Source organism: Anolis sagrei, chromosome 5, assembly GCF_037176765.1.
Source record: "Anolis sagrei isolate rAnoSag1 chromosome 5, rAnoSag1.mat, whole genome shotgun sequence".
In the NCBI taxonomy this organism is placed as follows: Eukaryota; Metazoa; Chordata; class Lepidosauria; order Squamata; family Dactyloidae; genus Anolis; species Anolis sagrei.
In genome coordinates, this window is record NC_090025.1 from 53,741,142 (window position 1) to 53,766,366 (window position 25,225).

The window sequence follows — 25,225 nt, forward strand, 5'->3', positions numbered from 1 at the left end:
AGCTAGGAGGCAGGTTTCAACCCCCCCCCCCGAAATTTTCAATCCTCCCCAAAATATTCAACCCCCCCCCCGAAATTGTCAACCCCCCCCCGAAATTGTCAACCCCCCCCCCCCCGAAATTGTCAACCCTCCCCGAAATTTTTTTCTGGCTACAGCCCTGAAATCTGTGGATACAGAATGCATGGAGGTCCAACTGTATCTTAGCTATCAGACCTAACAGACTATGACAGATAGTTAGGCCGTTAGGGGATCTTTGGCCTCACTTCTGGCCAGCGGAGCAGGGAGCAACGGAATGCCTTGGGTGATGCATCTCTGGGGGCCCTTTGATCGCCATTACCAGCAACCACATAATCACAGCAACCATCCAATCTATTGTTTTGGGGTGTCATGGATTTCTAATTGACCATCATTACTGAGATAAGTGAGGGGGAGGGTGGGAGAGGCAAGGGCCTGTGCAAATTGACAGATGAAGTTATCAAATCATTTATTTCAGTCATAGACCAGCACAGGAAATAAAAGTCACAGTTTCATACGAACTTGGTACGTTTAGTACATTTAAAATGTAAATATAAATACTGAAGCCCAATAACGGTGAGGGAGCGGAGGGGGAAACAGGATAAAAACATACAATGCACAGGTCTATCAACAAATTATAGAATCAAGAGAAATGATTACTGGATACACAGTTAACTTTTGGGACCACTCATCCCCTGATGAATTTTGTATACTGCTGCACAAAACTTTGCAACATTGTAGGTTGTAGCTGAAATAATATCTACTAGGCCTGGGTAACAACGGAAAAATTTGTTTCTAAAATCGATTTGTATTTGGGGTTTTTTTTTGTTTCGATATTTAAAATAATTACAAAATTTTCCTTTTAAAAAGTTCGATATTTACGAAATTTCGTAAATGTGAAAAAAATTACAAAACATTAACGAATCGATTTCCAAAACAATAACGAATCGATTCGTTAATGGCGGATGCGACCGCGAAATACGCTAAAAAACCTCCAAAAACTTCTGAAGCTTCCCTCTCCCTCTGTTCTTGACTGTTGGTGTGATATTATAATTTTTTTTCACTAATTAAACAAAAAACTTGCCCCAGACATGCGGAAATAATAACGAAACGACCTCAGAACAATAACGAAACAAATACAATAACGAAATACGAAGCATTTACAAAACGTGTTTAAAAATTCGTTTTTTTAAACAATTGCTCCAGAATGGTTCGTTATCGTTTTGTAATTGGAAAAATTAACGAATTATTAACGAATTACGAATTAACGAAACGAAACCGCCCAGCCCTAATATCTACAAGTAACAGGGAGGTATAAAATTGTCCTGAATGACCTGGGTGCTTGTATATCAGAGGTAAGATAAGCCTGGCATGGATATCTCTATAGAACGGGCAATGGAAGAGCACATGTTCTATTGTCACTGGGGCAGAATCTCTCTGGGAAAGGGATCTTCTGGTAGCGACCTTCGAGTACAGCTGATGGGAGAGCATGGCATCGAGCCAGGATGAAAGCCCTTCGATGAATAGGAACCTCTAAATTTGTTAAATATACCATAGGGGAGGCAAGATATTTGCTGTCTTTGTTGATAAGGAAAGATGAAGTTAGTTGTACTTGTTGGGCTTGAAGTGTACAAAATACCAATCTTCAGTTGAAGATTTAGCCAATGAAATTCAGCAACAAAAAAGGCTCAAATAGGCAGGTTAGTTAAATAACTCCTCCCCCCCCCCCTCATTTATCTTAGTTCACGGCACCCCACACAAGTTAAATAATATCAAGACCAACAAAAGAAACCAACTGACGGATGAACAAAGAAGTCACTTAGCAGGTTAGTTAAATAATTATTTTTGGTTTATTAAATACAGTTATATATTACAATTAAACATTTTTGTTATTTAAACTATAAATATTGTGAAATAATGGGGTTTTTTTTCTTGAAGTGACATCCCACCCGAGTTACACTCAATTTTTTGGTGAATTTTGACACAAGAAGCTCAAAAGGTTGCCCATCACTGATCTAGGTCATCTTTCACAAGTTACTTTGAGAGAATATTATGGGGCACCCTGTCTAATGCCTTACTGAAATCAAGATATGCTACATTCACAGCTTTTCCATGTATCAAGCTTATAATTTAAAGAAAAGGAGGGGGAAGGTTCATCTGGCATGCCTTGATTTTGAGAAACTTATGTGAATGTGTCAAAATTGGTTTCTCAAAAATAAGGCATGCCAGACAAACCTTTCTCCCTTACCTATGACACATGGTAAGTTAGAGAGCAGTAGCAAATAAAGGGCTGCATTCAAGCACATAGACGCAACCAAGGAAACCACAGCCTGTGTGACCTAAGCAGGGATGCTGACACTAGAATGACTTGAAGGTCTCTCATTCCTAGGTTGAGGTAGAGGCAGATAAGTATAATAAAATTGTATGGTTAGTGAGCTTCTTTCTCAGGACATATCTTCAGCATCAGGGAGAAAAGGTGAACATGGTTCCTTAATAACCTCCTGGGAGCAAGACTACGTCAAATGTAAGAAATGCTCCTTCTCCCTTCCCTTGTCACCATGTCCAAGAACTCTGTTGCAACAGCTCCACTGGCTGTCAGTTTGTATCTGGGCACAATTCAAACTGCTGGTTATGAACTTTAAAGCCCTATACAGCTCAGATCCAGGCTACTTGACTGATCACATCTCCTTGTATAAACCTACCCAGGCTTAGAGATCCACAAGAGAGAGGCCCTACTCTCGGTCTCACCTGCATCACAAGTTTGCTTGGTGGGAACAAGAGAGCGGGCCTTCTTTCTCAGTGGCTGCCCCTCCACCGATACTGCTGATGTTTAATTCTGTTTTATTTTTTCTCTTTTTTAGGTTTTATAGTGTATATTATGAGCCACCTTGAGTCTCATTTTAGGATACAAATCATAATCAGAGCCATGAGACACTGATGGTACTTAAGAGGCAACACCAATGTTGAATCAGGGTTTCAACCCCCCACCCCACCCCCGCCCCCGGAAATGTTTCAGATTTAAACTTAACCCTCTCCCTCCTTACATCTGGCACAGCTGCTTTGCTGATAACTACAGAACAAAACATGTAAAATCACAAAAAGGATGGTTTTGTGCATATCTTCATACATTTAGATTTTTTTAAAAAGACAAACATATCCCTCCCTATTACACGTTAATATAAAGAATATCAAGATAATTGTTGTACAGTAACAGATGTTGATAGATGTTGTATGCCACTAGATGTTTCCATGTTTGCTTGTTCATTCAGATCAATTCCTATTCTTCCTACTTAGAAAAAGAGATGAATATACTTCTCTTTAAACAGGTTTTCTAAAACGTTTGATGTTTACTGATTACTGTGGTGAAATTAAGGGTTTGGTTTTAGGTTCATTTCCTTGTTTTTTGTGGAAAGACTGGATCAAAGAGTATGAATTAATAAAATATTTTATTTCTCTATTTCCACTACTTGTAGGTGAAATAGACTGAAGTGACTCCTTAAAAGAGTCACTCAAGTCTCAAAGAACGGTGATGGATGGGCCAGAAAGAAGTACTGGCTCTGCTAGCAGCAACCACATATATCCATCTGGCATTGCTCTTGCTACTTCAATATTAGCTGTCCTCTTATTCGGAACATCTTTTGTACCAGTGAAGCAATTGGGCGTTGGGGATGGTAATTATCTCGACTTCAACCAAAGTTCTGTTATTATACCTTGTACAGATCTAGATCTGATTGTGCAATTTGTACATACTTTCAACACACTGAGTAGCTCAAAAAAGGAAAATGGGGAAAGGAAATGAGTCAATCTAACAATATTTTATTTATCTATTCAAAACAAGTTAATTTACATTTTAGCATAAGCTTTCATAGAGATTGTGGTCCCTGTGAAATGTGCAGGCAACTTTGAATCTTCTAGAAAGCTCTTTCAGTACAAAATGATGGTAGCCCTGCCCACTCTCCCCATAGAGTATATAAAGCCAGTAGGAGGGGTTATTGCCTCAGTTCCTTTGATCCACTGCTCATAGAACAGATGAGGAATCTCTCTCTTGACTTGTCTTGTTATGACTGATTTTGACTCAAAAACTGCTTTTCAGATTTCTAATTTCTCCACCCTTGACCCAGATTGTTTTTGACTATCAGATTTCTCCTGCCCTGACTTGGATAGATCTTCATTCTGTGACTCTCCACCCCCTGACCCGGTCTGTTTAATGTTTCTGCCAGGATGTGTGCCTGTTTTAAGAGGAGTACCTCATGTGGGAGCAAACTGCCCGACTCAGATGGGCACACTATGTGCCTTCTCTGTCTGGGAGAGCGCAATGCTGCACAATCCTGTATGATTACCCTCTCTTTCGCTTCCCAATCCTGGAAAAATTGAGAAGCGTGCCTCAAGGTTCTTCTATACAAATAGGCTCTCTTGCCCCCTTAAGCTCTAGAACAACAGATCATTACTGGGACTGACGCAGAGGTGCCCTTACCTGTTGCCACTCCTCCTCCTCCAGCTTCAGTTGCTGCAGGTGGCAAACACAAGCCCAAGAGGACCGTGCCATCCACCACAACAGCAGACCACCAGAAAGACTTGGAGAGGCCTAGGCCTTCAGAAAAGGTGGGGGGAAATGCAGTTCCTATTGCCTTGGAGCATCTCGCCCCAGCATCACCCCCAGTGGTCGCTGCTAAGAGGATACCTACCAGCCAGCCCTCCCTTACCACTTAAAGAGAGGAGCATGTGCAATGGCCCTCAGAGCAGATTCACCTAGAGAAATTGCTGTCGCTGTTACCGGACACTTTACCATGCCATGAATCTCCTCAGCCACACTGGGCTCTCTGTCAGCAACCGCAACTATGTGTACCAGCGACCTCAAACTGCTGTCAGGACTGGCCCTCCCATTGACTCAGTTCCAGCCGAGTTCAAGGAGCTACTGGCACCCAGATCATCAATAACAAAATACAAGTTGCAAGTTGTTATCCAAACAAAACTATGTTAACATAAACTGTGTGAATACACTGAATATAAACCACACACAAAAATTACAAGTCTGAGTGCTACTTGGTTATCTCGTAGTCCTTGAAAAAGTCTTCAAAATGCAGTCCAAATAAAGTCCAAATAGTTCAAATTGCTGTCCAATTCAAAATATTATCCAAATTATAATGCTTGCTGTCCAGTTCAAAGTATTGTCCAAATAGTAATGCTTAACTAAATTATAATGCAACAAGGATCCCCGGGTTGAGGTTGCCTTGTTTCAGGAGACTTCCCCCTCTTCAGGATTTTGTCTTCTTTATAACAGTGGGTGGTTCACCATACATTCCTAAATGGGTGATAACAAACAACATAATAGATATGCCAAAAAGGCACCCAAACCAAAAACATTTAGTGATAATGACATGCATTCCAGTGAAATAGACTACACACACATTATTACTCACGTTATTAATGAGACAACGCTGGCCCTACAGTTTGGTCTTCAATAGTGAGCAATGCAGTTACACAGAAGAAAGGATTTAAAGGCAAGGCTAATTACAAACAGTCAGCTGGAATGTAAATTACAAGTAGATAAGGTGGATAATAGGGCTCATTACAAAAAGGAGCTGAGGTCCAGTCTATCGTTAAGACCGGTAGGAAAAACTGTGTTTAACTTAAAAATCCAAAATGCTTCCCTTTGCAAAAGATAATTCTTAGTATCCATATGTGGCTTAGGCTTAGTGTGTTCCAAATTGGCTACAAACAGGTTGGGTAGTGAAGGGGCCAATGGGCTGCCTATAGCCACACCAAAAATCTGCAAATAAAATTGTGATCCAAATCTAAAATAATTATTTTCTAAGACAATGTCTAGGAGATCAATAAAAAAATGTGTGGGAGGCACTGCTGACTCTCACGTGTCCAGTAGTTCTTTAATATGTACTGTGGAGGCATTCGAGCTGGAGAGGGAAGAGCAAGCATTGTTTTGTGGGAGAGGGCCCTACTACAGGCTTCTAATTCCCTCAAGAGGTCATCTGAATGGGGGACGCCTGCCTCGATAGCAGTACATGTGAAAAAGATCTTGGAGTCTTTGTGGACAACAAGTTAAACATGAGACAACAATGTCATGCGGTAGCAAAAAAAAAAGCCAATGGGATTGTGGCCTGCATAAATAGGAGTATAGTGTCTAGATCCAGGGAAGTCATGCTACCCCTCTATTCTGCTTTGGCTACACCACACCTGGAATACTGTATCCAATTCTGGGCACCACAATTGAAGGGAGATGTTGACAAGCTGAAATGTGTCCAGAGCAGGGCGACTAAAATGACTAAGTGTCTGCAGAACAAGCCCTATGACGAGAGGCTTAAAGAGCTGAGCATGTTTAGCCTTCAGAAGAGAAGGCCGAAAGGAAACATGATGGCCATGTATAAATATGTGAGGGGAAGTCATAGGGAGGAGGGAGCAAGCTTGTTTTCTGCTGCCCTGGAGACTAGGATGATGGCTTCAAACCAAAGGAAAGGAGATTCCAACTGAATATTAGGAAGGATTTCTTGTCTGTGAGAACTGTTCAGCAGTGGAGCTCTCTGCCCTGGACTGTGGTGGAGGCTCCTTCTTTGGAGGCTTTTAAACAGAGGCTGAATGGCCATCTGTCAGAGGGTCTTTGAATACAATTTTCCTGCTTCTTGGTCGGGGGTTGGACTGACTGGCCCATGAGTCTCTTCCAACTGAATGATTCTATGATTCTTTGGTGGCATGATGTCCACCAGCCAAGGTTAGTAGCTTGGTAGCCTTCCATTTGTGCAATTTCATAGGACCCATGATGGAGAAGTATAGGTTGCTTACTTGTAACCATGTTTCTCTGAGTGGTTCCCTGTGAAATTTGCACATCCCTGCCCATCCTCCCCACTGTTGTCATGTCTTGGCTCTTCGAGATGCTACTCACAGCGGAGGAACTGATGCAGTAGCCCCTCCTACTGGGGGGAGAGTGAGCTATCACAATTTTTTACTGAAAGGGCTTCTTAGAAGATTCCAATGTTGCCTGCACAAGCACAGGAAATACCAAATGTGCAAATTTCTAAGGTGACCAATTGGAGAAACACGGTTACAGGCAAGCAACCTATACTTCTCATATGCATTTTGAAGGGATAATAAAAGCACAGGTTTTTTAGCATGACTAATCCGTTGTGAGAAAATGCAATAGGATACAATAAGATGCAAATCTTTAGCTGGCTCAAAAATCTTTAAAGAGCTATGTGAGCTGCTACAGCTCTTATAAACAAAGTTATCTGACGTGTAAAAACAAATCATCTGCTTATCAAATGCTAGTTCCCTTGAAGTCAAAGACTTCTTCTTAGGAGACTCCTTTGTTATATATATAGTTGTAATGACACCTATATAATTAATATATTGAGCTACTATAAAACCATTATCTTTGTTTATACCTCCAACAATGTACTAGAATGTGTATATAGAACTCTAGTCACCTGTTTTTCTTTCTATTCTTTATATTTGAAGCCAGAATTTTCTAAAATGCCTTTACATGACACAAATAATTTAATTGTCATCATTTTCATTTTAAAAAGCTTACCTAAATGTCGTTGAACCTATTTTTTAAGTAATTCATGGCTAAATATTACATTACAAAGTTCAAAATAGTCCACATAGGTGGGTGTGATTGTGACATCATTTCTCTCTGATGGTTCAATATAAACAAACGGTTTCATGTACAAAATTTTAAAATATTGTATACAATTGCCTATGTTTATAAGGTATAGATGAATTATAAATGAATTTTTGATCAGACTTGGCTTCTATTGCCAAGTTATCACATAAAGTATACATATGGAAACACAGTTATTCTAAAATATGAAAAGAATCCAAAATTCAAAACACTGGTCCTAACCCGTACTGTGGGAAAAAAAATCTGGCTTCACCATCACAAAGTCTAAGAACTCTATAAAATATTAAAAATAAATGAGAATTTGTAGCAGTTGGTTAAGAATTATCTATTATGCTAAACTCATCTTGTATTTATTTGGTTTTAGGAATGTTCTTCCAGTGGGTTCTGTGTTTTGCCATCGGGATAGTAGGTGCAATGGTTCAGTTCATTCAGAATTTCCCAACATTTTGGCATCTTGCTATGGTTGGGGGCTTTTTATGGGCTACAGGTAATGTTGAAAAACTACTAATTCTTTCAAAGAATGCACATGTTGTAGCACAGCAAACATTGGTTAAGCTTTTGAGTGCTCAGAGGATGAGGAAAGAGATGATGAGTTGCAACCTGTAATTTCCAATAAGTCTGTGGAAAAAAGCAGGGGCCTGGAGAGAGATGTTTTAGGCAATGGGAGAAAGTGGTATCAGTTTTCATGAGAATAGGCCAGAGTAGCCTTCAGAGGAAAATGTGGAAGACAAAGGTTTTTCCAGATTGACTCACCTTGAAATTAGGAGGCAGAATGTAAAACAAAGACAAACTCATTTTTCTCAAAGGCTTAGAGATAAACAGAGAGATAAGCAGGTGTGCGTGAAGTGATGTCATGGGAGGGAAGGAGACCTTTTTAGTGGTTTTTGGGCTCTCAGGCCCAGAAGACAGAAGATGGAGACAGACTAAATAATTTGGGATTTATTAAGTGCCAGGGGAGTCAGAATATACTTTTTTAGTGCCTGGAGATAAGGAGAAGCAGGACCTGAAATGGCTTTGCAGAAATTTAAACTGGAAAAGGATAATAATAAAGTATTATGGAAAAGAGGGTCCCTTTCAGAGGACATCAGTCTGAGAGACGTGATGTGAGAAATACAAACAGTATCAGAAAACCAGAAAACCAGAAAATAATACAAGACCAAATGTTAAACATGAAAAAAGAAATAACTGAGGAATTAGGAGACATAAAAAAGACATCAGTGAGTTACAACAAGATATTAAGGAGATGAAAGAAGACAAACAAAAATTAGAGAAAACGAAAGACAAATTCCAAGCAAACATAGCTAAATTAGAAGCTAAATTGGAACCCAGATAAGCAAAACTACAACAAAAGGAGATGGAATTCTAACATAGAATCAGATAAGTACAGGGAGAATCAGATAAGTACAGCAAACTACTCAAGAAAAAATAAAGTGATCAGACATGTGATTGTCCATTTCACAAAGAGGAGAATAAAGGATGTGATCCTCAAATGTAACAGAAAAAAATCTATTTACTACAAAAGGAAAGAAGACAGCCATCCTAAGTGAATATGGGATGCTAGCAAGGCAGTTACGTGTGGATACTTTATACGACAAAATGCCCAAAGAAATAAATTGAGAAATAAAGAAATACATAAAAAAAGAGAAGGCATTAAGAGGTTGGAAAAGAAATCGAAAGACTGTCCAAAGGATTAAAAAACTGCACAAGATTTAACGGTACTAGGAAATTAAAAAAATTACTTGGAAATGGAAGAGATTGCAAAGCAATTAAAATATGTAAAACCACAACATTTTCAAAATGCCAATAACCCTGGAAAATGGTTAGCTAGTAAAATTAGGGAAAAAGACAGTACGTAACTGAAATTTATACTGAGGGGAAATGCTACACAACAGTAAAATAGCTAATCAATTTAATAAATTTTATAATAAATTATATTCTAAGGATCAAGTAAAAAGGAAGATATTGTTAAATTTCTAAGTAATCAAAATTACAAAAAATAACAGTCCAGCAAAGAAAGTTGTTTTAAATATAGAAATAAGTGAAGAAGAAATGCAAAAAGCAATAAGAGGAATTGATGGAAATAAGGCCCCAGGACCGGATGGGTTGACAATGACATATTATAAGGTTTTTGAAGAAGAAGTAGCTCCATATTTTAAAAAAGTAATGAATTTGATTTTAAATCAACAAAAAATTCCTGTATCCTGGAAGTTTGCCACAATCACGATGCTGCATATAGAAGGTCAGGACCCCTCAGATGTCAGAAACTATAGACCTGTCTCAGTGTTAAATATTGACTATAAAATATTTACAAATATTTTGGCAGATAGGCTAAAAGTCTTTTTAAATAGTTGGATTAAAGCAAAACAAACAGGCTTTTTACCAAAACAGCAATTGAAAGATATAGAAATATTATTGATATAATTGAATACTATCAATCAAACAACCAGAAAGAAATGGTGCTACTAGCCTTAGATGTGGAAAAAACCTTTGACAGTTTGCATTGAGACTTCTTTAAAAACTTGAATGCAAGAAATAGATCTGGTGTACCAATTTCCAAATGTGATAAATAAGATATACGACAAACGAAAAGCAAAAAGCAAAATACACTTGAATCTAAAAATTTCAAAATATGCCACTTTTATTTTTATTCGATTCTGTTGAATAGTATAAGAAACAACCCAATCCTGAAAGGAGCCAAAATTAGAAAAGACGAATATAAGGTTAGAGCTTTTGCTGACAATCTGATTTGTATTGTTTAGGATCCAATAGAAAAGATAGGAAAGTTCTGAAAGTTCTGAGAGTGCCTTGGGCAATGAGAAGATTCAACCAGTCCATACTTCAAGAAATAAAGCCCGACTGCTCATTGGACAGGGAGCTCTGGTGTGGGCTGATCCATGAGGTCATGAAGAGTCAGAAACAACTGAACGAATGAACAACAACAACAAATAAATAATAAAAACCTGTCAAAATTCATCTGGCTGGGGAAAAAACCAAGAATTAAATTGATAACTTGTTAGATGATAAGAAAAGAGGAGAATTTGGGCTGCCGGGTTTAAAACTCTATTACAAAGCATGTGGTTCGATTTGGATAAAGGAATTAATGATGCTCCAAAGATCTTAAGTTTTTGTCACTGGAGGGATTTGACCTAAGAATGGGGTGGCATTCCTATATTTGGTATGGGAAAAGGAAAGTAAAAAAACTTTGGGAATCACTTAATTCGTTCTTCTCTGATAAAAACCTGGGAAAGATATAAAAAAAAGACTGTATTCCAAAACCCCTCTGAGGATCTCTCCACTAGAGGCATGTCAAAGGATAGAACTGGGAGGAGAGATTTAGCCGAAATATAGTGATATCTTTATTAAAGAAAAAGGAAAATATGAATTAAGAAAACAAGAAGATATTAACCAAAGATTTAAGAATATTTCATGGTTCCAATATATCCAGATGGAAGGAGCCCCCGGTGGCGCAGTGGGTTAAAGCCCTGTGCCGGCAGGACTGAAGACCAACAGGTCGCAGGTTCGAATCCGGGGAGAGGCGGATGAACTCCCTCTATCAGCTCCAGCTCCTCGTGCGGGGACATGAGAGAAGCCTCCCACAAGGATGATAAAAACATCAAATCATCCAGGCGTCCCCTGGGCAACGTCCTTGCAGATGGCCAATTCTCTCACACCAGGAGTCACTCCTGACACGATATATATATATATATATATATATATCCAGATAAAAGAATATTTCAGCAATGATAAGATTGGATTTGCAGAAAAAGATTCCTTTTAGGATAAAAAAAGAAAAAAAATATTACCAAAATATATAAAAGACTGCTAGAATGGGCCAAGAAAACCAAGTAAATTCAGGATTGAATAGTCAAATACACACACACACACACACACACACACTTCTGACTTTAAGGAAAATTGGTATAAAATGATGTACCGGTAGTACATCACCCCACAAAGATTGGAAAAATGCTATAAAAAACAAATGTTGGAAATGTGGGGAACAGTTGGGCACGTTCTGCCATTCATGATGGTCGTGCAAAAATGCAAAGAAATTTTGGAGGGAAATCCAAGACAGAAAACAGAAAAATTTCCACGGCTGCAAGGATAGTCTAGGCCAGAAACTGGAGAAGCAAAGAATTACCGACGGCTGATCAATGGATACTGAAAATAATGGAAATTATGACTATGGACAGGCTGACATATTTGATATCAACAAACCAAGGGGGGGGGGGGGACTCAAACGGATTGAGAGTTAAAGATTATTTTAAAAAGAAAAGATGAAAATATTAATTTGAAGAAGAAAGAAAGGAGACATAAGCAAAACATTTGTTTTTTAAGTATAAATTGATAAAGTCATGGGATGCAGGAGGAGATAAAGTGTATAAGAACATTTCAAGAGCTATACAACACCACAAAGTAGAGGAAAATCAAAATGTATATATTTATTGTGTATATGGTTTTTCTTACTTCTTTTTCTCTTTTTCCCCCCTTTCTTCCTTTTTCCTTTTTTGTTATTTTATATATATATGGAAAACATTTATATTTGTGTCATTAATTTAAAAAAAAATTAAAGGAAGTAGGGAGATACTCACCCCTACTTCCATATATTACTATGTATTATACCATGAGAGAGTATTGATAAATTGTTATTCTTCAGTCTATATGAGTTAGAATCATAGAAGCAAGGACTTGGAAGAGATCACATGGGTCATCTAGTCCAACTCCCTGCCATGCAGGAGCAACACAATCAAAGCACCCCTTGCCATTGGCCATCCAACCTCTGTTTCAAAGCCCCAAAGAAGGAGCTTCCACTGCACTCTGAGGCAGAGAGTTCCACTGATGAACAGCTCTTATGGTCAGGAAATTCTTCCCAATGTTCAGGTGGAATCTCCTTTCCTGTAATTTGGACCCATTGCTCTGAGTCCAAGTCTCTAGGGCCACAGAAAGCAAGCTTGCTCCTTCTTCCTTATGGCATCCTTTCAAATGTTTTATTTATACACACTTACACAACTATCATGTCTCCTGTCATCCTTCTCCCCTGCACACTAAACATACCTAGCTCTTTAAGCCCATCCTAATTGGGGTTGTTATTTTATTCCATTAGTATTATCATAATAGGTATTGTTGTTGCAATAATATAACTATGAATATTGCATTAAGACTCAATGGATTTTGTTGTTCTTTTCACCTTGTGCAGGTAACATAATGGTTGTTCCTATTATAAAAACCATTGGATTAGCCCTCGGTCTCTTAATCTGGGGTTCTTTTAACCTGCTCACTGGCTGGGCCATCTCAAGGTAAAGACACACATAGAATCATAGAATTGCAAGTTGCAAGAGACTGCATGGTCCATCAAATCCAACCCCCCTGCTTAACTCAGGCTTAAGGTTTGTCGTTGTGTGTATTAGGGATATTTTCAGCAAAGACTGTCACGTCTAGAGAAAGTACATTCTCTTGCTCATATATGTTTGCAGCAGTTGTGGTACAGCGATAATAGGATCCTACTTAGAACCCCAAAACATTGGCCAGAATCTGAATGTCAAATTGCTCCTGCAGAAGCAATGTCTATGCACTCAAAAAGACAACTCTACCTTTTCCCATGGCCCCTATGCACCCTGTGAAGCTGAGACGGGAGTGGCTACACAACTATCTAAGCAATGTTTCAGCATGGAAGGGGATGCTATGGAAATCCCAACATTATCATGAACTGGATATTGCTTTTGCACCATTACTCAGAGCCCATCTACCATGCAATTTGAAACTGTATTATAAGACTCAAATAACACAGTTTAAGACAGCGTAGACAGGTCTCCAGATGCTTCTGATGTGCTGACATCTTGATTTCAGAATGCTATGGATTATTTTTCTACAGAATTCTGAAATGAAAGAAAAAGACATTAGTGAGCCTACTTTCAATTGAAAATATATAAGATTTAATAATTTGCTGAATTAACTGCTACGCTTCATTATTTTACTCTTTATTATTGTTGCATATTAATCCTTTTGTAACAAACACAAATCAATAAGGGCAACACAGAATGAAAAGAATAAGAAGGTAAACAATTGCACATATAGTAGATCAGATCCAGAAAATTCTGTATACAGGCAGTCCTCTTAGTTGCAGACATCTGGCTTACACCCTATTCATAGTTAAGAATGGGGGTGTGACAATAAGAAGTGAAAGGAAATGAAAGGAAGGGAAACTCACTCCTGGAAGAGTTATCAAGGGGAAATTGTGTCTTCACTGAAGCTTTATTACCAATTCTTGTTTCTGTGACAACCCAAAAGTGAGGTGAAATCTTCTGAACAGGGGCATCATAGACAGCTAAATAATTTCCTCAGATGTTTTAAGACTTCTTTATGTTATCTAACTGTGTATGTATATATATAGAGGGGGGGGGGGAGAAAGAGAGAGAGAGAGAGAGAGAGAGAGAGGAGTTACAGTTAAAAAATGTAGGTGTTTTGATTTACATACAAATCCAGCTTAAGAAGAAACCTACAAAACCTATCTTGTCTACAACCCAGGAACTGCTTGTACTGTCTCAGTGTTCCTCTGGATATTGTCTGGCTGTGGGCTTCTTTCTTAGTTTCACTTAATTTTGAAAATGTAAAATACCAACAAAATTCTACTTTTGGTTCACAGATTTGGTTGGTTAGGAATTGACCCAAAACCACTTGAAGAACCTATCTTTAGCTATTTTGGAGCTGGCCTTTCAGTGCTCAGGTATTTCTTGTTGTTCTTAATAACTGTACTATTATAGTTTTTTTTTTAATGTAATGGAGTGAAACAATGAGCTTTGTGTTTCATGTGGGGTTTTGTTTTTTTGGTTTTTTTGCAGCATCATCGTGTTCCTTTTCGAGAAAACTGATGTCGAGAGTTCACCACCTATATCAGAATATGATGTAAGTTCCATTTTCATATTTTAAATATATGCTTTAGCACTGGAAGAAAGGCTTTAGCTTTATTCAGATCATTTGCTTTCTAAAGGTTTGTGGGGGAGCGATCAGACCCCGGCATTCTTTCTTTCCTGCTTCATGTGAGATTGTCTTCAATAATGCATGTTAAGCTTTTCTGTGCTACACAATGATAGCGTGAGAGGTGCAGTGACCATTTCACACTTCGCGATTATAGCACCATGATTCCACTTTATCTGCCATAGTTCCAGCCTATGGAATCCTGGGATGGCAATTTAGGCCTCATCTACACTGCTATAAAATCCAGTATTTGAATGCAGATTGTCTGCTTCAAACAGAATTATATGGCAGTGTAAATTCGTGTAGCCAAAGAATCCAGGTTGGAATATTTCTAGAAATTTTAGACTCAATAGATTTCATTTTTTTTAATCAACAGCAAATCATCGTTTGTGAACATGGGCTTGACCCACAGCCGGTCAATGCTGCTGAAACAGAAACTGATAACAACAATGATGTGTCATGGGTGGACAGTCTTTCTCCACTGAAAAAGAGAGCAATGTATGTTGACCATATGCTTCTGATAAATTTCTCTACCCTGTTATTATTGGTGACATCCATTTTCTGGTTAAATTTTAAAACAGCAGAAATAAAACACTTGTAACTATCCCATTACAGTAGTGAGAACATTTGACATCTCTTTCTGGGAACCCATCAACATTTTTCCATGTTGCTTTGTTTTCTATGACAACATTGCTCAAAACATACTGAATTTACCTTCTTTTTTTCTTTCTTTTCCTATAAGAGGCTGCTTTCTGGCTGCGATCGCTGGGATATTGTATGGTTCTAGTTTTGTGCCAATGCTTTACATCAAGGATCATGCCAAAAAGAATGCAGTGGGCTATGAAGGAGCCAGTCAGAATGGTAAAGACCAATGGATACTTGTAATAATAGTCTCCAGAGGGAAACCCATAACAGTCCGTTGCATTTTTAAAAAAAGCAGCCTTATAGTAGCAGTCTTAACCAATTTGTTTAACCATAAACCTTCAGGGACTACATTCCGCTTTGTAATGAAACACAAGGCCTTGTATTAAGGCACAATACTTTAATTCTAAACGTTGTGTATGTGTATATGTGTGACTTCAAGTCACCTTTTGACTTGCATAGGGAAGACTAATATTAATGATGATGATGATGATGATAATGATATTGTTTATTTATATTCCACCCCCTCTCCCCAGGGGACTTGGGGTGGCTTACAACATAATACATTTCGCACAACTGATCTGGATTTCAGATCATGTTCCTATTATAGCGAAGTTAAAGCCAGAAGAAACAGAGGTAATAAAAACTTGGAGATATAAAAGTATGATAATCAAGACAGAAAAAAGTAAGAAAGAACTATTTAGAAGTGATAAAAACTACTTTAACAAGAATAGGGACTCAGCAAGTATAGAAATAGTCTGGGATACAGCAAAAACGGTAATTAGGGGTTACTGTATAGCAAAAGAAGTTGCAGTAAAGAAATGGCAAGATAAAGAAAAAAAGAGAAAAAGAGGAAACACAAAAATGATTACAAAGTAAATATCAAGTGCAGATTCAAAAAATTAAAGAAACAATGAGAAGAAATGGATAATTTGGATTTACGGAAGAAAGAGAAGTTTATGAAAAATAATTTCCAAAGATAAAATACAAATACAATGAAAAAATTGCTAATTATTTGAAAAATGTGAAAGAGAAAGGAAGAGTTATCCAGCTAAAGAATAAATATAATAAAATGGTAAATTTGAGCAAGGAAATAAGAGAGATATTTGTAGATGTTTTACCAGAAATTATATAAAAAACAAACACACGGATGAAGATTTTATTAAAATACAGAAGATAATAGAGAAGGCAATACGAAACTAGGAACAAAAATAACATATCAAGAAATAGAGCAGGTAATTGACACACTAAAAAAAATGCAATATCCCTGGGAAGTGACTGTTATACTGCAGAGGTTTACAAAGAAATGAAATAAACATACCAGAACTGAAGAATTTATTTAACAGTATTTTGAAAGGAGGGAAATCCCCAGATACATAGAGAGAATCAGAGATAATAACAGTGCGAAAGAGTGGAAAAGAAGTTCCAGCAGACCCTAATTCATACAGACCCATTAGCCTCCTAAATCAAGATTATAAAATATTCATAAAAATATTAGTGAAAAGAATATTTTATTACTAAAATAGTAAAGGATGCTCAATACAGTTTTATGAAAGGTAGACATATTGTTCACTCTATAAGAAACATTCTTAATCATAATTTTAAAAATCACTCTTAAAGTTAGGCATCTGTAAAGCTTTTGATTCACTAAACCATGATTATCTGTTGCAACTAATGGGTAACTACAGATTTGAAACTTCATTTATTAAAATAATAAAATAATTATATAGTAACACGAGGGCAAGAATAAGAGTAAATGTAGGATTAACAAAAACATTAAAATAGAAAGAGGAGTAAAACAAGGTTGCCCTCTATCTCTTCTACTATTTGCATTAGCAATGGAACCTCTGGCAGAAAGAATAAGAAACAATGGCAGAACAAAGGGATATCAGATTATGAACAAAGATAAATCTTTATGCTGATGACATTTTACTAATAATGGAAACTCAAGCAGAAGCAATAAGAGAAATAAAAATAATTCTAAAAGATTTTGAAAGATATTTAGGATTGAAAGTAAAGTTTGCAAATCTAAACATACTATCTACCAGCTCATTATCTTGCAACTCATTATTTTCTGCACCTGGGATTTCAGCCTCTGAACGCTTCCCCTAGAGCACAGCTCCTCTGCATCATGTAGAATGTGACCTTCATTGACTGTTGGAAGCACAGACTGCTCATTTTCAGGACTTAAAATCTCATGATGGCTTGCAGGCCTAGCATCCTCATGATCTACACCCACAGTAACATGAGTACCAAGTGCAATCATGGGCTGAACTACAACATTTACATCCATTGTGAATGGTGTTTATGCTCACATGCAAGTGGAGTGAAGCATCCAATTCAGAAAAAAATGGCAAAGCAGAAAACACTTTATATGGTTTTCTCCAACCTGATGCCCTCCTCTGATGGGGAAGGATGACTCCTGACACCCACAGCTATCATACTAGCTGGCATGATGTCCAGTGCAATCCACCACAGTTGGAGGATTTCAGATTGAAGAAGCATACTTTATATCAATGCATTTGTGGTTAGAATATTATTGCAATGTTTGATGAAATAGTTGTGTCTGATGAAATAGATGTAATTCCTGAATACGTTTCCTAAATGATTTTACACACACTTTGATCTTTTCTTTCAGATATAGATTATGTCCCTGCACAATTCATTGGTGTCTTTGTTATTAGCACTATCTACTTTTTTATTTACGTCGGAGTAAGAAATTATCATCCTAAAGTTTATCCTGAAACCATAATTCCAGGTATAATTGTGAAATATGCACACTTTTATTTTAATTACAAGTTCATCACAAATAAATTTTAATCATGTTTCTCTAAAAAGAAGGCACAATGTAACTGGCATATGTTGCTGCAGGTTTTTTTGGGGGGAGGGGGTGTTGCCCTCCCAGTAAGGCCTATGTTGGGAGAAAAGCATCCAGTGACACTTTCACTCCGGCTGGACCTGGGCCCTTTGCTGGAAATAACACGACACACGATGTCATGTCTTGTCCGGCATGGGACTCCGTCCAGTAGACAGGGTGAAAGCATTCTAGGACGCTAAATTCACCCCATTTGATGAGGTCATATTTCAGTGGGAGATTCAGATCCTTGGCTCCAGAGTTGTAGCCTAGTAGCCAAAGTACTGTGCCACACTGAAGTATATTATTCTTAAAATCACTAGGTATTTTTTCAATGGAAATGAAAAGTCTGCTACCCTGCAGATAAGCTTTCAAAGCTACTCAAAATCAAGGGAATTTTAAATATTATTTAATTCTAGCATATGAAACAGAAAAAGTTATAATAGAAGGCATATCCTCTATAAGTATGCTACCAGTGGTAGTATTTCACAAGTAAAATTGTTTTTAAGGTAACAATCTCATATCTTGGTTCTATAAACCTGGCTGTTCCAGTGTGCCTTTCCAGATTAGAAAACTCCTGGCATCATGTCCCAAATGCACTTTGTTAGAGACTAGGATTGTCTGCACATTGCATCTACCTCCAAAAAATCTCTACATACCTCCTGTCAAGTTTAGCACTTTTAAATTTTGTCCATTACATTTGGCCCGGCCTTTTAGATTTTAAATGCATCATGTGTCATTGTTTTTAGTGTTTTATTGTCTTTGCTTGATGTTTTATTATTTGCTTATGAGTTTTACTGTTATATTTGTATGTTGTTGTTTGTTGCGGCCTTGGCCATTGTAAGCTGCATCGAGTCCTTCAGGAGATTTTGCGGGGTATAAATAAAGATAATAATAATAATAATAATAATAATAATAATAATAATAATAATAAATGTCTTTTGCAACATAGGATGTTGCCTAATACAAATCACACAGTTGGTCCATCTAGTCCAGTAATAACATTTCTGACTAGTAGTAGCTTTTAGAGGTTTCAGCACTTAGCTGGCTTGGTGGATGGAAGGGGTCTGGTTCAGCACCACTAGACACCACCGATTCCATCCTCCCATGGGCCTCTGGCTCAGCAGGAGACATGAAATTCTGGTTGTCATTTCTTGCCACATGTAATGACACTGGCCACAGCAAAACGGGAGGCGGGAGGAAGGAAAGGAGGAATGACCTACTCCATCCCCTTCTGTCTTCTCCAGCCAGTGTTGGTAAATGTGAAGACCACCAACATTTTTTCTCCCTAAAATGAGGATACAAAAAGGATGGTAAGTGCCATCCCCTGTACCCTGGCTGCCCAAGCATAGGAAATGTGGGATGGCCATATGAACAGCCACAGCCTGTTACAATTCAGAACTAGCCCCACTGTTTACACTTCCACAAATTGCAGGGAACCTCCAACTATTAACACAACAGAAGACCACATTAATTAACCTTGGTGTTCATTAGGTTAAATGGGCCTAATTAATAGTTGATGTAATGTTTTAAATGTTTTAATGTGATATTAATTTTAATGTTTATTTTAATTGTATGTTGTTTCTATGGCATTGAATAGTTGCCTATCTGTAATGCCGCCTTGAGCTCCCTTTGGAGTGGAGAAGGGCAGGCTATAAATATGGTAAATAAATAAATAAATAAATAAATAAATAAATTTGTCATGTGGATGTCATGAGTCCATTCAGTGTCATATCCCACCTCATTTGGTCTGTGTGCATGAACCCTTAGGGAAGCTGCCTTTTTTGAGCTGTCCATTTAGTCCCATATTGTTGGATTGCACAATTGCAATTGTGCATGGAACAGTTCTCTTCGACAGTGGTTCTCAAATTTTATTTTTACAAATATTTTAAATTTCAATGCAAAGTGGTCAAGTATTCTGGGATTTGAAATCCCAAACACCTATAGAAGGTCTGAGTTTTTGAAAATCCCTGTTTCATGTAACATGCTGGACTCTGTGGTCAATGGTTTCTCTGTTTTTGGGAAAGGGGAAAGGTATAATTAAGATGTAATCAGGCCAACCCTGTGACAGAAATAGGGAGGAGAAATAAAATGGTATGTTGTAGAAGACAGTGTTGTAGAAGAAAGTGTAGAAGATTGAATATATTGATTTTATTTTAATTGGTTGTTAGGTTTACTTTCTGGTATATTGTTGGCGATCTCAAGTTGCGGCTGGTCAATTGCAAATCATTACTTCACTGCTGTGGTCAGCTATCCAATAATCACCGCCGTAAGTTGCAATAAAATCATAAATCTGTCTGTAAATGAGGAGTGGGGAAAATTGGTTGCATAGTTTAGAAATAAGGCAGGACAGTGAATACTTATTTGAGGGGCTTCAAAAAAATTTCTATGCCAGGTAGGGCATGCATGTTTTCTTTTCGGTGTTACAACTACTTTTTACATGTTGACTGAGGAATTATGGATTTTTGTCCTCCAACAAATAGCTTCTCTGAACTTCTCTGAACTTCATCCCACAGAATAGGTGAAGTGTTTGGGAGAGTAGGCTTTTCCTAAAGCTTTGCCAAGCCCTGTTTTGAAATTAAATGAAAGATTTTCCTATCTCCATCATACCTAATCCTTCTCTGTTTTATTTAAGATTTATCAGTTCAATTTGCTATCGCACAGTAAAAGCTTGTCTCCCCCACTGTTTCTCCCGTTTTCTCGGGAGTTCAACTTACAGCCCAACTTGCAACAACATGTATACAAGGGTTAGCTTGATGTTCTTACAGTGGCAGGGGGAGAGGGGAATGAAGCTTCAGCTTTCTTACATTTCTCTCTGCTATCCTTTTGATAGGCAAAAGCAGTTTCAGAGCAACAAGAATTCAAAAGGATTTTTATGACCCAACGCAGGAAGGAGGGGTGTTGAAAGAGGGAGCTTGCTAAAGTTACAGAGATATTAATTGAAGGATTTGTATGCTTGCTGTTTTCTCCTGAATGTTTTGAATATCATGTTTGCTATACCTCCTCAGTCCCAAAACGGTGGCAGAAAGAAATAGATTCTGCCCATCTTGGCTCCTCCTTCCATGATGACATCATCTTTTTATTTACAAACAGTCAATGAGGAATTCCCATCACATGTTAAATTGGGTGTTTTTCCACATTGCTACGTGGGGGATTGGGGAATAAACCACTTGCCAATCAACTCAGGAATGATAGGAAAAACCAAAAACTTTAGAAATGGGAAGATACTTCTAGCCCACATTTGAAGCTTATGTCATGTGAAGGGCACCATTGGTGGAAATTTCTTAAGTGTATAGAAACACTTATTTGTGTATCATGAAGTCAGATGTTTTACATACAATCTTGAGGAGTTGGTTATAAGGAAGTATATATTAGGTTCTATTTTGCTCTGTAGATTCTGTTTTCCTCGTTTCCTTATTTTATTATGATAATATGTGATTGCATTTTCAAAATGCAATCATGACCATGCTGGAATTTGCAGAGTTAGACTCCATGGTTGATCGAAGACATTTTTGCCCGAGGCAAAGGTCCTCACATCCATCGGTATAAATATACAATTCAATTTAAAGAAGCAGAACTGTGTTTATGATGGAGCAATGCCCTTTGTGGCGCAAAGGGGCCACTTAGGGATGTCAGACACAGTTTTGTTATCCAGTAATATCAAGTATAATAAAAATGTAATAGTTGAGATTCTGTAAAGAGACCTCCTTTTGTATTCTCTAGTATCTGCTGCTTGAGGTGTGAAAGCACATTAGAAGCCTACATAAGAAAGAAGTCAACTTTATCCAGAGAGTTTCCCCGCCAAATTAATTACAGAGTGCAACAAAGAATTAATCCCAGAGAAGCCTAAATATCTTTGAACAATGACCATGTGGGTGTTCTTTAATGAAAGCTGATTAAAGAACTGTGATGCTGAGGAAATGGCTTGACTATTCTGCATGAAAAAAGCATCGCTTGTTGAGCTTGTATGTCTTATCTTCCCCAAATAGATGCACTCACATAGTTCACAGTGGGAGTTAACATTGTGCCTATTCCATCTACATCAGTGGTATTAGGGTGTAGTGATTTCAGCTCTGGACTACAAGTCTGGAGACCAGGACTCAAATTCCCACTTAGTCATGGAAATTCACTCACTTTGGCCATAAACAAATATTGTCAAGTAAATCCTGTGGCAGTTTGCCTTAGTGTCACCATGAATCAAAATGACTTAAAGATATACAACAAAAATTAGTTGCCGCAGTCGTGAGATGGTGTGTGGAGCTGAGGTGTGCTTCAAATGGACAGTGACAAACTTTTACCTAGTGTTGAAGCACCTTTGTGCAGAAGCGTTTGAATTTAACACACAGTACTATGAGAGCTAAGCCTATCTTCCCTTTCTGTCAGCTGCTTAGACAAAAGCCAAATTTCCTCATTCTTGTCCAGAGCCATTTGCAGGTTTGATTCAGGCTTTTGTTTGTATAATTAGTTAATAATTCACTGCACAATTATATTTTATGAAATGCATTATTAAATTTAAATGAGATTGTTAAACATGAACAAATTTCTCACAAACAAATTATCTATTATTCACTATGTATTAAACATGTTAAACATGTTCTTATAGGGGCCTGGCTTTATAGCTGCAGTGTGGGGAGTGCTGGTGTTCAAAGAATTAAAGGTAAGGGATATGACATTCTGAACATACACGTGCCATTACAGCCATATCTTCATTTGAGGAGCAGTGTTAAGACTGAGAGGGAAAAAGCACTGGGGAACTGAGTTGCACACTTTCTTCATGATACAGTTGAAGTATTATTTATTTATTTATTTATTATTAACTTTATTTATATCCCGCAAAATCTCCCGAAGGACACAATGTGGCTTACAATTAGATGTTATGTCAATGTATTTCCCTCCTGGCAAGATGTGTGAGTTCAGACTTGGATGTTCCAGACTAGTCAAGAGAAAGGAAGCACAAATCTCTTGTACCTTCTCTCTCTCCCCCCCCCCCCCCCCCCGTTTGACTTTTCAAACCATTAGATGGAAGTTGTTATCAAAACTCACCTTGCTCCACTCAACTTGCCTTCACTCACCTTGCTCCACATTACCAAAAGTCAGGGGAAAGTCTGAATTCTGGTTCAGAATTTGGGTTTCCCCGTGACTTAGGGTAGTAGCTTACACGGAACCAGCTGCAACTGCCATCCCAGGAAATTGGATGATATTCCACCCTGGTCCATGTTGAGGCAGGAAGCACAGACAAGGGAGGAGGAAGAGGAGGAGAATTTTCCTCCCCTTCCTCTTCCCTTGCCTTCACTGATTTCAAGGGAAGGGAAGGAAAAAAATGTAGGTCCTGTGTTGTGACAAGACACCGCTGCGACATGGGGGGAAAGGGGGTCAGTTAGGGTAGTTTTCCAGTGGCACAGAACTGAATTCGGATTGTTGAGCGATGGGAACTCCCTGCCACATCCATGTCACCTGGAGAAGCCCCTGTGGGGAAATCTTTTGAGCCAATCGGGTGTGTAGCATGATGAATCAGCCCTGAATTAAGTGTCAGTGTACATATGCCCTTGTGTCAGAACTTGGGAAGCTCTACGAATAAAAGCACGCTCCCAAAGACAAATCCTTGGATACAGCTATATTTCCGTCTTACCACAATTAATAGGAAGATAGTACTGAAGGTTTCCCACCAAACCTCCTGTGTATATCATCCACCATCCCATTCTCCCTCTACTGGCTAATTCCATTCCCACCATAGCTATCCTACAGTGTTGTTTCTCCCCAGTCCAGATGGTTCTTATCTCTATATGCTCCCATCCTTCTTCTCGCCACCCCCTCTCAACATTCATGTCATGGGGTAGATAGAGCAGCTCGTTCCAAGCTGGTACAGACATCCTGACACCTTGAACCTAAGCTCTTTAGGCCTTTAAATGATAACACCAGTACTGATCTGCAACAGAAATAATGTTCCATAGTAAACCATTCTTACCAGATGGAAACACTATGCACCAACACACATTTCTAAACCTTAATTAAAGGCAGAGACACATAAAATACAGCATGATTGTTCAGGGGACCTTTCGCACTATAGAGTTATAGCACTACGTTTCTATTTTGACTGCCATGGCAACATCCTATGGCATTCAGAAGGAGATTTTTAGAATTCTGTGCCAGATAGTTCTAGTGTGTCACCAAGCTATAAATTCCAGAATTCTATAAGTTGTTGCAATGCAATGGCAGTACTAACCTAATGTTATAACTGTAAAAGTGTGAAAATTTCCTAACGTAAAGTTAACTAGCCTATGGGTAATTATGTCAAGGTAGTAATTGCTATCCGATATATCAGCAGCAGTATATTTGTGTCATGCTATTTTATCCTCACAATGATTCAGTTAGTTAGGAAATGCAAAGAAATAGTGAGTGATTCAATTTCAAAAACGTTTTAGCTTACCCAGAGTCCAACTACTGGCTAATGTAATAAGCTCATGTAATGCAGTTCATTTGGCTAACTGGATGTATGTTGTACAGCTACTGTATTCCTATACTAGGTATAGGATACCTGGACTTTAATTTTCTTATGACCTCATCAGACGGAGTAACTTTTGGCAGCAAACACCGGGTCCTCTATAGTTTTGAGACAGAGCTCACCAGCTCCCATACCACCATGTAGAACTACTTCTATTGGGGCTCTTTTGCAAAACTATAGAGGATCCAGCATGTGCCACTGCTGTGGAAGTATGGGAGACTTCCCATGTTCAATTGGAATGAATGGGGGGGGGGGGGGAAGCCAGGCAGTGGGCGCTTCCCCCGGTGGGATGAGGTGAGGGGGAAGCCGGGTGATGCAAGGCAATGGAGTCCCCACGTCCCACCGCCAGATTGGCGATGATTAGTGGCCATTCTGGTGGCCCATATGATGAGGTCATTATAAAGCTTGTACTGATAAATCAACACTGGTATGAATCTGCTGATCTACAATGCGATGCAGATAATGTCATGTTATATTTCTTGAATCTCTTGTATTTCCAACCCATTCTATATTTCTGCAGGGACTGAAAAACTATGTGTTGCTCATAGTAGGATTTTGCTTCATTTTGGCTGGATCACTTTCAACATCTTTTTGGAAAGCCTGA

At 38.3% G+C, this 25,225-nt stretch overlaps 1 protein-coding gene across 1 annotated transcript; it reads left to right on the forward strand.

Moving 5' to 3' along the window:
* The first annotated feature begins 3,622 nt into the window (after positions 1–3,622).
* LOC132777255 (transmembrane protein 144-like) lies at positions 3,623–25,225 on the forward strand. Its single transcript, XM_067468475.1, has 11 exons — positions 3,623–3,686; positions 8,013–8,135; positions 12,846–12,945; positions 14,292–14,372; positions 14,488–14,565; positions 15,038–15,121; positions 15,366–15,484; positions 17,904–18,023; positions 20,291–20,388; positions 22,723–22,776; positions 25,142–25,225. The coding sequence occupies exons 2-11, from the start codon at positions 8,015–8,017 to the stop codon at positions 25,223–25,225; spliced, it is 939 nt and encodes a 312-aa protein (XP_067324576.1). The 5' UTR covers positions 3,623–3,686; positions 8,013–8,014.